Source organism: Lithobates pipiens, unplaced genomic scaffold (genome assembly GCF_037356315.1).
Source record: "Lithobates pipiens isolate NorthernLeopardFrog02 unplaced genomic scaffold, aLitPip1_a1.2 Scaffold_28, whole genome shotgun sequence".
Classification (NCBI taxonomy): Eukaryota; Metazoa; Chordata; class Amphibia; order Anura; family Ranidae; genus Lithobates; species Lithobates pipiens.
Window position 1 is genome coordinate 181,737,784 of NW_027507789.1, and position 15,891 is coordinate 181,753,674.

The following is a 15,891-nucleotide window of genomic DNA, read 5'->3' on the forward strand; positions in this document are numbered from 1 at the left end:
CTGAAACTATTGTCTTTGATAAATTTAGTGTGTATATATGTATATATTTCTTTTTTTTTTTAAACCCTGAAACTATTACCTGTGATCAATTTTGTAATATTATTTGTAATATTTGTGATAGTATATTTGTAATATGTGTGTTATTATTTTTAATATTTTTAGTAATATAGCTATACTATTTTTTATAAACCCTGAAACTATTATCTGTGATAAATTTTGTAATATTGCTTGTAATATTTGTAGTATTATTTTTGTATTATTATTTTCTAATAGTTTTGTAATATTTATAGTATAAAATTTGTAATATTTTGTAATATTTGTAATATTTTTGTAACATAAATGTACCATATATATATATATATATATATATATATATATATATATATATAGTTTAAGATATATAAAAAAAAATTATAAACTCTGAAACTATTATCTGTGATCAATTTTGTAATATTGTTTGTAATATTTGTAGTATTATATTTGTATTATTATTTTGTAATAGTTTTGTAATATTTATAGTATAATATTTGTAATATTTTTTGTAACATAAATGTACCATATATATACATACATATATATATATATATATATATATATATATATATATATATATATATATATATATATATATATATATATATATATATGTATATATATATATATATATATATAGTTTAAGATATATTATTTTTTTATGAACCCTGAAACTATTATCTGTGATCAATTTTGTAATATTGCTTGCAATATTTGTAGTATTATATTTGTATTAATTATTTTGTAATATTTATGTAGTATTTATAGTATAATATTTGTAATATTTTGTAATATTTGTAATATTTTTTGTAACATAAATGTACCATATATATATATATAATATTTATGTAGTATTTATAGTATAATATTTGTAATATTTTGTAATATTTGTAATATTTTTGTAACATAAATGTACCATATATATATATATATATATATATATATATATATATATATATATATATATATATATATATATATATATAGTTTAAGATATATTAATTCTTTTTTTAGAAACCCTGAAACTATTATCTGTGATCAATTTTGTAATATTGCTTGTAATATTTGTAGTATTATATTTGTATTAATTATTTTGTAATATTTATGTAATATTTATACTATAATATTTGTAATATGTTTTGTAACATAAATATATATATATATATATATATATATATATATATATATATATATATATATATATATTTTAATAGATCTATGGTTCTATAGATATATATCTATATATAGATGTATATATCTATCTATTTATCTATCTATCTATCTATCTATCTATCTATCTATCATATATACATATATATTCTATTCTAAATAAAAAAATGTTTAATAAAAGCTGATTAGAACATGCTTAGTTTATAATAATAGAAAAAAAAGTACTTTTTTATAGAAAAGTATAAAACACTATTGCAATGTATGGTGTAAGTATAAACATATAGCTCATGAAACAAAATCAACAATACAAGTTTAGCACATCCACTGTACCAACTTACTGTATGAATGCCTTGTATACAGGGTGTGTTTTTTTACATTTTAAACTCACAAAACTTACAGTTTTGTATTCTGCACAATGTTACCATTCATACTATTTTTGTAGATGTAGCTAATATATATGTTGAATTTTTTTTATTCTATATAAATACACAGTTGCATTTTTTCATCTAAATATACAGTTGCATGCACTCGAGTATATATGTGTTTGTGTGTGTGTGTGTGTTTTTTTTTTCTTTTTGTACTGACAAGAAGCTGAGACATAAATATAGAGCTGATGAAGAAATCTGTTTTGCCTGGAAGGCTTTCCTCCTGGAGCCAATAGGAATGCGAGACCCTCCCTTCTCTACCCTATAATTATGGAGCAGAACTGGTCTGTGAAGCTTTGGTTTGGCTTTATTGTACAGGCAGAAGTGCAAGAGAGCTCAGCAGGGATGTTCGTGTGAATGTCTACTGGGATATCGACTTTGCTCTTCGTAACATGAGTGGGACCTATGAAAAGAAGATGGCCGTATTAACCGACCTCAGCACCTCTATGAGTTGCCATTCTGTGTCAAAGGACTCGCCCACCCTACCGGAGTCAACCGCCACAGACATGGGCTACTACAGTGGTCCTTTAGCTGGGGGTCAACATGACTACTATCAGAGTCAGGCATATTCTCAGTCGCTCAATGCCTACAGCTATCACCATCACCCCCAATTTACCATGGGTGGGCTAGTAGGGGCAGATGGCTTCATGCCCAAGGATGATTACCAGTATGGAGGTGGATATCGATCTTATGGACATTTTCGGGAGGCCCCACCTCAGGAGCAAGGTATGGAAATGAAAAAGGGGCACTAAAAAGTGTCACCTGATAGACATATCAAGCTTAAAACATTAAAATGAAAGAGATTAGACAATATCTATAGTCGGAGCCTGTAGATATTATCTAAAAGTATTGAATGACAGGAGATGATGAATATGATGGAGAGAATAGTATGCAAGTAAAAATGGTCAAAATAACAACAGAAAATAAAGGGGAAGATAATAGCTATAAAGTAGGAGGAGAAAGGAAGAATTTGGAGATGAAATTAAGAGATTATTGGGATTAAAGATCTGTGAGAAGTAAAAGATGGATGGTTGTAGCCCAAGCCAGACTGTCAGTGGGTACCAAGAAGAAAGATATGAATGTAAAGGAAACTTGGAGAAAGGGGTCACGGAAATGATGATTGATAGACTACAGGGGCAAAAAAAAGATAGCAAAAAAGAAAGGGACAAATTAAAGAGGGTAAAAAAACATCAAGAGGGCAACACAGGTAGCAGTCAACAAAGGGATACATAGAAGATGGTAAGTTCTAAAGAGGCATTAGAATAATATGAATAAGAACAAGGGCTACGGGAGATATTATAAAGAGTGTACAAGGTACAGACTCACTATAGAACTCTTCTCCCCCCTGGTCTGATTCCTATTATTATAATGCCTCTTTATAATTTGCCATCTTCTATTTGTCCCTTTATAGACCGCTACCTGTTTTACCCTCTTGATATTTACTATATGCTTTGCTTGCCACCAAAAAAGTTTGTTACAAATGCTTATTACCAAATATTTATTATTGTATCATTTTTTATGTCACTGACAACAAGAACATTATATTTTTGTCTACGTTTTATTATAGCATAGTATAGTTTTAGAGTATATAGTATAGTATAGTATAGAACAGCCTCTCTCAACCAGGGTTCCTCCAAAGGTTGGTAGGGGTTTCTTGAGCTATGAGCAACTTCTGCCCATCAGGTGAATAACTTCTGTCCCCAATTTTTAGCTAAGCGGGGAATTACTACAAACGTAAGGAGCAATTTCTTTAACACTAATGTGATTAAGCTGTAGATATAATTATTATTACTAGGGGTTCCCTGGGCGCAGAATGTTATTTCAAGGGTTCCTCTATGTTAAAAAGGTTCAGGAAGGCTGGTATACAATAATATAATACAATATGTACTGTTATGGCCATAACCAATAGCATGCAATCCCATTTTAGTTTACTCTCGTCACATCAGCTAAGAGAGGATTTTTTTGATTGGTCGCTATGGGATATGGGTTTTATCATTGATAAGCCAGAAAGACGATGCAGTTTGACAGCTCCAGTTGACTTAATACTTAGTAGCTATCATTCATTCCAAGAGGGGCAACCTAATTGAATGTAAACCTCAGCTATAAAATATATAGATCACTGAAGGTTCAACTCTCATTTTTTGACTAATATGGATAATAATATATATATATATATATATATATATATATATATATATATTTTGGGGCTTTTTCTACCTTATTCATTAAAACATAGATATATTTTCTAAGAAAATATTTTTGCAAATGATAATAATGTATTTTTATTTTTTCCCATTTTTGTTATATTTTCTTTTCATTTTATTGGTACATTTAAAACCTGTAAAATTATCATTCGCCTACTGTGTCGGAATTTATTATGCACAGTTTCCTGGGCTGGTCCCCTGTAGCCACTTCATCTGACATTTTTATGATATTTTAAGGGTCCGTCCCTGTATTAGTCTGACACCTCATGAACGGGAGTAGGCTTAGCGAGACCTGTCTGCCTGCCTGTCTGTAACTTTAATCTGAGTGAATTTATACCTGTAGTAGGAAGATTTTGTGTGATGTCCCTCCCTTCCTGTCTCTTCTCTAATCCTCAGCTCCTGTTTACCTGTCTGCGTCTCCCCAAGCCGCCTGTCTATCTACTGTACATCTAAGCTACACCGCTGTCTGAGCATATCCAAGCTGCCTGACCAGATCTGCCTATGGCTAAAATGTCTGTCTCTGTCTTAATCTTGACTGTCTCTTTGTATCTCTCAGCTTGCCGTCTAGGGTCTCTGCTTTAATGTAAGCTACCTAACCCTAACTTACTGTATTTAGACTATCTAGAGCAGCCCTTTTCAACCCTTTTAGCCTGGGGGAAGCCTTTAAATCATTTTCAGGTCTCAAAGAGCCCCAGCTAAAAATTATATTTACAGCTTACAGTACATACGGTAGTTAATATCATGTTGGATAAAAGGATAAAAAGCTGGTATACAATGCATATTTGACACCCCAATTTTTTTTAATAGCCCCCCCCCCCCCCGCCCTCCCAAAAAAATGGTGGTCCAAGATGTAGACAGTAAAACTGTAGCACCACTTTACATTGGTATTCACTGAAAAAGAGCCTTCTTACATCGGAGATTGGAGGCCAGTCAAGTGCCTCCTTGCATTGGAAGAATTTTTTTCAAACTGGTGGACAGTGGAGAAAATGTCCATTACATCAGTGGTCAATGGGAAGAATGGGCCTTACATTGGTGGTCACTAAGAAGAATGGGCCCTACATTGGTGGTCATTAAGAAGAATGGGCCTTACATTGGTGATCAGTAGGAAGAATGCCCCCTACATTGGAGGTCATTGGGAAAATGCTCCTTACATTGGAGGTCAAAGGGAAGCGTGGCCCCTTACATTGGTGGTCAGTGGGAAGAATACACCTTACATTGGTGGTTATTGGGAAGAATGCCCCTTACATTACCAGTCAGTGAGAAGAATGTCCCTTACACTGGGGATCAATGGAAAAATTGCATCCTTACACTATTGGTTAACCCTTATACAGACAGCTAAGAAGATCATTGGTGCCAGTTGCTATTTATCAGAGAGATGATAGGAGAGGCTCCCTTGATCTTACACCACTGGCTCTGTGGAGTGATATTGGCCAGTAGGCAGATGGTACATTTTTTACTCAAGGAACCTTAAGCAAACTCAAGTGTAACCCAAAGGATCGATAGCACCTTGGTTAAGAAAATGTTATTTAAGCTCGAGACTCTAGAGCCTAAACAACACTTTAGTTACATGACTGGAAATCATTGGTTCTTTGGCTGTTGAAAGTTTTTTCAATGTATATATTTTCTCTAGATATATTAAGACAGTCGCTGTACAAACAAGTAGACCAAACTCTCACTGGCTAATGCTAAAATACAGGTCCTGACAGTGGTGGACTTAGATGGCTAAGGGAACTTGAAAGCAAAAACTGTATCTCCCTTCAAAAACCTTAACTAAGCCTACCCTCTTAGGAAGATGTCATCTCTTGCCTAAAATGGCTTTGTATGGTGCATCTGTTCTCTGTCATGTTTTGCCACCATTACCTTCCTATATATTTTCCAGGCATACTCTAATTGGCAAAGGCAAGGCATGGCAGCAACAGTTGGTTTTAGAGTACTTTGTGTACCAACAGGCCAAATAAGACTTTGCTACTGCGGTTTGGTTGGACTACATTGGCCCATCTCAACTTTTAGATTGATAAGGCTTCCACATACTCTCCTGATGTCACCTCATGCTTCTTGGCAGGCCTATAGCTAGAATTTAAAAATGTTATGACAACCACCAATATCCAAACAAACCATTTTTTTGTGATTGGTAGTCAAAAATTGTTTGCGACTGAATACAGATTTCCCCAGTTAGTCATGGAAGACGGCACAAACCAACTTTCTAATCCCAAATAACTGCATGTTGCTGCAATGGACATTATCTGCACACTTTATCTAGATTAGTGAACCAAAGTTCTAAAAACCAGAAGGTTAGCATGACAGCCAGGTAACTAGCATGTCTAACGAATTTAAGTTTGGCATTTCCATGATGTGATGATGTGTCATGGTTGGTATGGGTATTTGCAATAACTGTACACAATGGAAAAATACCTATAGCAGCCAGGCAGTGACCTTATTCAATAAAGAGTTGTTATTGTTGAAGTGTATATCAAGCCCAAAGCTTTTTTTTTCTATAGTTTTGGTTTGTGAGGGGAAGGAATAGAGCTCTCACATTTTTACCAACTAGGACATCATTTACCCTCTTTATGGGACTTTCTCTCCCAATGACAATGGCACTGCCACAAGGAAGGTAGCAAAAATCTGCAATGTGGGCACAACAGAAATAAGAATCCATCAGGGGGTTCTAGCCTTCCTCTACTACTAAAAAGAAGAATTTTTATTCCTGTATATGTTGGAGTGTTCCCCTCACTTCCTGTCTGGTGAACACATCAGCAGGACAGGAAATGAAGGGAAATCTTTCTAATGGATAGCAGTAAAACCTGATAGGGTTCCTTCGCCGCTCTATCCAAAACCAAGAAAACATTTGGTTTTTTAGAAAACAAACTCTTAAGTGTAGTATGTGGTAGCAACCAATCAGAATTAATTCTGTTGAAGGCAGACTAGTACTATCTTGATTCTGATTGGTTGTTAGGAGTTAACATACCTGAGAATATAAACTCTTTATTGAATAGGATAGCAGCTGTTATTTCCACAGTACAAATTAGAAAAATATAAAGTTAAAGCCAACCTGTCACCAGTTGGGTGAGTTTATAGCAGCAGATTTCGGTTAAAGAAAAAGAGAAGTACTTACCTTTCCAACAGCGAGTGTGTTGAAACACCATTCTCATCAAGAGCTATGGGCACCGGTGCTATCAGATACGTCCAGGTTTGTCAGATAGCGTGTCACCCACTGGGCCCTGTGGTTCCTCCCATTGAAGCTGACTTTACTGCTGTTGCTAAAGGCAATGCTTCTATTTTTTGACTGAAAAGAAAAAGTTTTGTATGAGCCTATATTTTATTTAAAGTGTAACTAAACCCATCAAAACTGATCTGCCCTTCAGTGATGCAATATCTGTGAGCTCCCTTGCCAGTTCTGTCATCTTATTTCTGCCAGCTTTGTCCACGCTCGTTGTCTTTGGCCATCTTGATTGGCTGTGTTGATATGATGTAACCCCCATGAGAGTTTATTCAGCCTGAAAAACATGGCGCGTTGAGACATAGTACAACATGGGTATATCAATAAAAAACCTTTGTGCGTGCAAGTTTTTCAAATCCATCCACCATGAACTTCTTAATTTGTATTTTTTAGTACCATCAATGGTCTATGTTCTCTATGTGTTAAAACTGTTTTGCTTTTCATGGCTATGTGGATCTTGCAACATGACCTATTTCTAGAATATTTTTTGAACCTAATCTCTTTGATTAGGGTTGTCAAGGACCAGTCGATTGGCTGCAAAGATTTTTGTTAGGGATGAATTCCAAGCTACATACCCAGCTGAAACACATTGGTTTTACTTGTAAAGGTTGTGTAATTATGTTCAGCCAGGCTTATGGTCCAGGAACCTCTACCGAACAGTATAACAAAGTCAGTGGCCTAACTTTCTCTACTTGAACTGTTTAGTCGCTGACTGCTTTTACTCCTAACATGTGCCTTGCTCTTCTATGTACAAGGCTGTTTATCCCAAATGGAATGGTTATGATTAAGATAAATCTGTTTATATTTAAAGAATAAAAAGCACTGATGATTACAAAGTGCACTTACCTCTACCAGCCAATCAGATTGCAGCTTATTGTAGCCCAGTCTGTGAAAGCTCATTGGTGGAACTTTGCCATTGCTCCTGCAATATTAAATAAACCAGCATCTTCCTCATCTGTAATGGAGCTAAACCATACATATAGTTTTAATTTCTTGCTACTAACAGATGTAACTTGCTGGCAGTCACCCCATTAAGCCGGCCATGGATGGTGCAATTTTCTTTCCTACAACCATGAGTTGCAGGAAAGTAAATTTGCTTGATTCCCCCATCAACACGGTTGATTTATTAAAGGAAAATATCCTGTGCACTTTGCAAAGTGCAGTTGCTCCAGAGCTTAGTAAATTAGGTAAAGCTTCACTTTGCAAAGAATATCCAACCACATGCAAGGAAAATAAAAAAAAAATACATATTTTTTTCTTGCACATGATTGGATAATGCAAGTCAGCAGAGCTTCTTCATGTAATAAGCTTTGGAGCAACCTTACCTTTAGAAAATTAACCCCTTAGTGTTGATGGGGGAATCCCCCCCCCCCCCCCCGTGCAGCCATTGTGTTCACCCGGAAGGGGAGGGGGAGCAGGGAGCCATCCCTGCGGGAGAGCACAGTGATTATTGCTAACGGGTACAGCCACCAGCAAATATCTCATGTCAAAAATTTGGTGCATTCAGCCTGCCCATAGATGGTCCACATCTCGGCTGGTACCTGCTAAACTGGCCGAGATTTGTATCATCTACGGCTGGCTTTAGTCTAGAGCAGGCTTTTTTAACCATTTATTTCCAGAGGAACCCTACAAATAATTTTAAGTCTTGGGAGACCCCTTCTAAAACAAATTCATCAGGGGTCAGTGGGAAGAATATCCCTTACATTGGTGATCAGTGAGAAGAATGTTGCTTATATTGGGGGTCAGTAAAAAGAATGCCCCTTACATTGGTGGTCAGGGGGAAAATGTTCCTAACATTGTAATCAGTGGAAAGAATGTGCCTTACAATGGTGATCAGAGAGAAGATCAGTTTCTTGCATTGGTGGTCAGTAGAAGGAATGCCCCCCCCCCCTCACATTAGTGGTCAGTGGGAAGAATGAACCTTACATTGTCCGAGGGTGGGAAAAATGTCCGAGAGTGGGAAAAATGTCCCTTACATTGGTGGCCAGTGAGAATAATACCCCTTTTATTGGTGGTCGGTAGGAAGAACACCCTTTATCTTGTAGGCCGTGGGAAGAATATCTCCCTTACAGTAGTACCCAGAATGCCATCTTGACTAAAAAATCATTGGTGTTATGCTGTTGACTTTGCCAAGTAGCTTTGATCCCATAACTAGGTATTCACCTTCAGATAGGAGGTCAATCAGCCACAGCTCAAGGAACCCCTAGCAACCTCTGTAAGAAGCCTAGAGTTCCATGGAACCCTCTGTTGAGAAAGACTGCCTTAGAACTACTTGGGAGATTTGAGCATAATGCGTTCATGTGAGACTGATTGCTACTACATGTTTAAGCCCTTGTACACACGGTCGGAGATTCCGACGGAATGTGTCCTTTTGGACCGTTTTGTCGGATATTCCGACTGTGTGTGGTCTCCATCGGACTGTTTCCATCGGAGTATCCAACGGACCAAGTTTTCCAACTTGTTGGTAAAATTTTCAGACAAAATGCTCCGATCGGACATACTCCGATCATGTGTAGAGAATTCCGATCGGACACAGTGCCACGCATGCTCAGATCAAATTCCTACATCAAAGCTATTGGCTACTAGCCTGAACGTAGTCCCGTCGTAACGAAATAATGTCATCACGTCGGATTTTCCGACAACTTCATCCGACCGTGTGTATACAACAGTTTCAGACAAAATCCGACGGATTTGGTTGTCGGAATCTCCGACCGTGTGTACAAGGGCTTTAGCTTGTCTACAACTTCATCTCACCTAGTGATAGACCTCAGGATAAATCAAACATGACTCTGAATAAACTCGACATAAGCTGGTTATCACAGTCCAGACTTTCTCAACCTTTTTAGCACAAAGGAACCCTTGAAATAACTCTCAAGTCTCAAGGAACCTTAGCTAAAAATGACTATATACAATTAATGATACATTAGTGTGATGGTCAGTGGGAAGAATACTCCTTACACTTGTGGTCATTGGGAAGATTCCCCTCCTTACAAATAGCTAAAAAGATAATTGGTGTCAGTGGAAACTTACCAAACAGGCAAACATTGGTCATTGCTCAAGGAACCCCTAGCAACCTCTGGAGGAATCCTAGGGTTCCATGGAACCCTGGTTGAGAAAAAAAAGAGAGGGACCTCTGCACATATATAGGGACGAGATCTAGAAGCACGACAACACAATGATCAGAAAAGACACAGATAAAAAGTTGGCAGACAGTTCTACTACCTGTGGCGTACCCTGACAATAACAAGCAGTGCTTGAGAGCAGTGTTTGAAAATAAAAGGGCTAAACAGGATAAAACAAAGTATAATGCTATAGATAAAAGACAGGCACTACAAAGTGGATACTTAACTGACAGTGTTTTGTTAGCATTCCTAGATGTATGTAACTGTATAAACATACTTCTAGGTATAAAACATGCTTAGCAACCACAAATACCTAAAGCAAAGACATAGATATTATAGAATAATGTTCCTGTGTATTTAAACCCAAAAACATGACATTTGTTATATTGCAGCTCACCAGTCTTTAGATGTAGTGGTTGCACTAGTATTATTTTTTAGGATCTTTTCCCCTTTACTTGCACCTGGTGGTCCCGACAGTAACACACTTCCTGCCCTATGGTGCAAGCACTCACTCGCCATACTGTATTATAGAGGAGCTTCATTGTCACCCCTAGGACAGGAAGTCTACTAAACACCTCTCTCTCCTCATCTCCATGCCATGGGGTGAGTGGGGCAGTGTTCTGTGTTTTACAGAGAGAGCTGAGAACAATGTAACTGAAAAGCGTGCAGCAGAATCAGAAAGCACATGATATAATCAGCTCATGCAATTTCTGACATGATCGACTGCAATTATTTTTGCACTTATTGAACAGATAAGATAAGAACAAAACACTTTTAAGGGTCAACCTTACACACTAAAAGGGAGCAAGCAGGATAAGTTCATTGTGGTTCAAATCTCAGCTGTGCAGTTGCTCCAGAGCTTAGTAAATGAGGGGAAGCTCTGCTGACTTCCATAGTGTTAAGCCCCAAGGAAGGGAGATTTGTGGCCCAAAAATGCATTGGATGGCCTTGATGTTCTTGTTGTCACTTGTAGGAGTAACAAAAACCTTTGGCCTCTTAAGACATTTAATACTTTTTTGGCTCAACTGTACTTAGATGAGTATCTACTGTTTAACCACTTTCAGACCGGACCATTTTGCTGGCTTAAGACCAGACCACTTTTTGCAATTCGGCGCTGCGTCGCTTTAACTAACAATTGCACGGCCATGCAATGTGGCTCCCATATAAAATTGACATCCTTTTTTTCCCACAAATAGAGCTTTCTTTTGGTGGTATTTGATCACCCCTGCCGTTTTTATTTTTTGCGCTATAAACAAAAAAAGAGAGCGTCAATTTTGAAAAAAAAAAACACATTATTTTTAACTTTTTGCTATAATAAATATTCCCCAAAAATATATAAAAAAAACATTTTTTTTCCTCAGTCTAGGCCGATACGTATTTTTCTACATATTTTTGGTAAAAAAAAATCTAAATAAGCGATTATTGATTGGTTGGCGCAAAATTTATAGCGTTTACAAAATAGGGGATAGTTTTATGGCATTTTTATTAATAATTATTTTTTTTACGAGTAATGGTGGCGATCAGCGATTTTTATTGTGACTGCGACATTATGGAGGATACATCGGACAATTTTTGACACATTTTTGGGGCCATTGTCATTTATACAGCAATCAGTGCTATACAAATGCAGTAATTCCTGTGTAAATGACACTGGCAGTGAAGGGGTTAACCAGGGGGTGGCAGTGTAGGGGTTAAGTGTGTCCTAGGGGCGTGTTACTAACTGTGGGGGCGTGGCTGTATGTTAGTGAATACTGATCTCTGCTCCAATCACAGGGAGCAGAGATCAGTGTCACTTGTTGCTAGGCAGAACGGGGAGATGCTGTTTACTTCCGCATCTCCCCGTTCAGCCTCCCTGTGAGACGATCGCGGGTACCCCCAAGGCGATCGAGTCCGCGGGACTCCCGACCGGACTCACGGGGTCCCAGCCGGCACACGCGCGTACGCTGGCGGCGCGCACGCGATGGCAGGGCGGCAATTTCAAATGGACGTACCTGTATGCAATTTGCCTGCCAGTGCCATTCTGCCGACGTACATCGTTGTGCGCCGGTTGGGAAGTGGTTAAGGCTACTCCAGGGGTCGTAGCAAGTACTTTCATTCTAAGAATTGCTTGTTATCACCATCTAAAAACTCATAACTCCAAATCTGGATTTAAAGAGCACCAGTTTAGAACATTTAATTTACACAGCCCTATAAAATGTGTTAGTTTCTTGATTCTTAAAAGTTTTTCTTTTAAAGTCTGCAAATTTCTCTACGCGTTTCACAGGAGTTCAGGCTGCTTCCTGAGGAGATAGAGTTCCCAGACTATATAGGGTTACTGTTAGAAATCATGGGGCCCCATATAGCCCCCCCCCCCCCACCCCCGGCGCAGCAAAAAAACAGCACTGACTTTATCCAGAAATTAGGCAGAAATGAACAATAAAGCTGCCCTGATTACCCCTGTTTAGCTGAGTGGTCCTGGGCCCAGTACATCAGTACCGGTTGTACTGCCTTATCAGCAGCTTTGTATGTAGGTACTGGGGAGATCAAGCTACCTTTTTATATTCCAAACTTGTTACCACTTCAGCCTATTGGAAAATATCTCTCTTATCTTTGAGTGCCTCATGTAAAAGTAGTCCTATTACACTCTGTGTAATTTTTCCTTTCTTCTGCTAGAAAACTGACAGCTAAAAAAATTGTAATTGGCTACTAGAGGACAAAACAGGCTCCTTTCTTTCAGACACCTCTGATATAAATGGTACAAACCAAGTCACTGAGTTTCTCAAATTCCCCAAGACTTTGTGTTTTGGGTAAAACATTGCATAATTAAAGCATTTCATTAGACTAATGAGCATTGCATAAGAAAAACTTTGCAAATTTAGAGAGTGATTGAAAAAATAGCCCTGGGCAGGTCTTTTTAAACATATGAATTAAGCCTTTTAAAGGACAATAGAAGCTTTGGCTAGCATACTTATTTATCTCATTCTTCTCTAGCTGTGTCAATAAAAGAAGAGCCAGAAACCGAGGTACGAATGGTCAATGGGAAACCCAAAAAGATCCGGAAACCAAGAACCATCTACTCTAGTTATCAACTGGCTGCACTGCAGAGACGCTTTCAGAAGGCCCAGTACTTGGCGCTGCCAGAGAGGGCAGAATTGGCGGCCCAGCTGGGGCTTACACAGACACAGGTAATGGCAACAAGTGTTTATAATGACAAACTAAGACGGGCAGTGATAAACAGATACAGTACAGTAAGTTGCTCCAGTAATGACCCCTTAAAACCAATGGGGGGATAGCATTTACAATTTTCTGATTGGCTGGTGTGTGCTCCTATGTTTTGCACTTTTCCTTTGAAATAAGCCTGGACATGACTATGGTTTTATCAGTCTACACAAAATTATTTAATTCTCTATGTGCAAGTATAGTATCGTGTACAAATTTAAAATGGGTGCATATATAAAAGTAAAAAAATAAACAATATCTAAAAAATGGACAAATGCATATCAAAATACAATTGCCTTAGAAATGTATGTAATATAACAAACCTATGTAATGTCTTCACAGCTCTAAATAAAATCTAAAATGTAATAAGTTGCCATGGATTATGGTACACCATTGCTCTTTGTCCGTTTCATTAATGTATTCATTTTTAAGACACCAGTATGTTAAAATTTGATTTCACCTTTTATTATATTTTGTAAGTTTTACCAAAATGTAAAAACAAAATTCAATATTTCGCTTTTGGTGGACTTCAGTGGGTGGAATCCCCCTTGAGTATCTCTTGGCGAGATCTCTTTACCTGAATTCCTAATTATCGCCCACAACAAATGTATTTTGAATAATTGTAGTTGTTGTGGTTGTTGTAAAATACTAGCAGGCAGTAAAGACGAGGGCCTACCACAAATGCAGTAACCCATAGCAAACAATGAAGTTGTCTTTTGTTAATCTTAATCTTGGTTCTACACATAACCCCAGATGATGACTTGTTTTGCACCAGCTTATCAACAAGGGTAAAGTTTCCTCTTTATTAAGGTGGTGTGCAAAGGGCAATAAACTATCTTAGCAAATCAGAATTCCATAAACTGAATTCTGATTGATAGCCAATCCCGAAGGCACTGAAAATTCGGAAAGTACACTGGATCCTCCCTGCTGTACAGTGGTAACAATCGACAACACAGATGGATGTTTTGCTGTGATCCTACTACTCCCAGGAGTCAGCCCACAAGCATGAGAAAGGGAAGACTCAGAGGACGGCAAATTATAGGACTCCATCTGTTTTCTGAGAGAGGCCCCCATCCCCCCCACCTGCTTCTTTTATACCAAAAGCATCACTCCCCCAAGGGGTCTGGCTCTGGTAACTTTTTTACCTTAACACACAGAAATGAGGACTACAGGTTAATTCCACCTTTATGTGGCATAACAAAGAAGGACCACCCCAAGGTAATATTTTAATGATAAATGGAGTATTGTGGGCTGAGTCAGCTACTGGCTTCTTAAATGTCTTAGATATACAATGATATTATCCTGTCATCCTTGCCAACCTGTCCATATGGACATTTTAGCTTTTCCCACCCACCTTTTGTGTCCCAACTCCTCCTTTCATTTTTAATAATATAAAAAGTAAAATATTTTAATCCTCATAATGGTTACAGCAGGTATGCAGATCCAGAAATTCAATGCAGAGATCTCAAATAATATAAGAATTTGTCAAGTAATAAACATTTCCAAAATCTACCTAAAATGTAAATATTAGTTTGGGTGGACTGACCTTTTAATAATCAATACTGTAAAGTGAGTTTATTATCCCCTTGCTAAGTTGTATGGGCCTCTGTTGGTACTGAGCAAGAAATGTTGAAAGTTTATTCATGGCCAAGAATGACTTGAGTCTTTGGGCTCATTCGGTAGCTAGGTAGCCATAAACATTTCCCTTGGCAACGAGCAACAGCTAATCATTTTTGTTTGCAATAGATTTTTAGTCAAAAGTTTAACAAATTTCTTAGCATACAAATGGTATCATACGGATATAGAAAGATCCATGCACCCTCAAGGGTAACCAAGTGTCAGGTCATTGTAACTATAATACAAAAATCAATTGAAAAGGTAAATTCAAGTGAATTAGGCTACTGCCTGCCCAGGGCATATATGGAATAATCATAATTACTCTGTGGCATAAACAATTCAGTGACATTACTCCAAAAACCTTCCTGCAACAGTTGATCCAACTGTAGCGCCTACAGCATAACTAGAGATCGGAGTACTTATCACCAAGGTTGATCTGGTACTTCAATTCACTTTACGTAACTGCCACATTGACTTCGAAAAAATGAGAAGCTCTAGGACTCTCCACTTGCATCCATAAGGTAAATATCATTGAACATAAAAAGAGAAGAGAAGAAAAGAAAAAGAAAAAAAGGGGAGGGGTGAAAAGAAGAAGAACTGGGGTTTCCCATGCTCGCACTATAGTAATTTTAGCTGCTGAAAAAATGAAAAAGATGAGAGTTCGGAGATGTCTAGGGATCTCGTCCATCAGGTCCACAAACAGAGCATGATTTTTAGGTATATTTTATCCTGTCACTGAATAGACCAGAGTGAATGCTCTGATCCAAAAGTGCTGGACCTTTGGACAGGACCACCAAACATGAAACATAGTGCACTCTCACCCACATCCTCTGAAGCAAAGGGGGGATGTCACAAATTACAATCTTTCCAGCCTCGCTGGGACCAGGTACCATCTGGACAACACA

The 15,891-nt window shown here is 37.5% G+C and overlaps 1 protein-coding gene across 1 annotated transcript in view; it reads left to right on the top strand.

Annotated features, from left to right (window-relative positions):
• Window positions 1-1,883: 1,883 nt before the first annotated feature.
• DLX3 (distal-less homeobox 3) overlaps window positions 1,884-15,891 on the top strand; it is a 29,670-nt gene continuing 15,662 nt past the window's right edge. Inside the window, 3 exon segments of the mRNA XM_077460063.1 lie at window positions 1,884-1,932; window positions 1,935-2,354; window positions 13,142-13,335. Coding sequence (XP_077316189.1) covers window positions 1,899-1,932; window positions 1,935-2,354; window positions 13,142-13,335 — 648 coding nt within the window. The 5' untranslated portion in view covers window positions 1,884-1,898.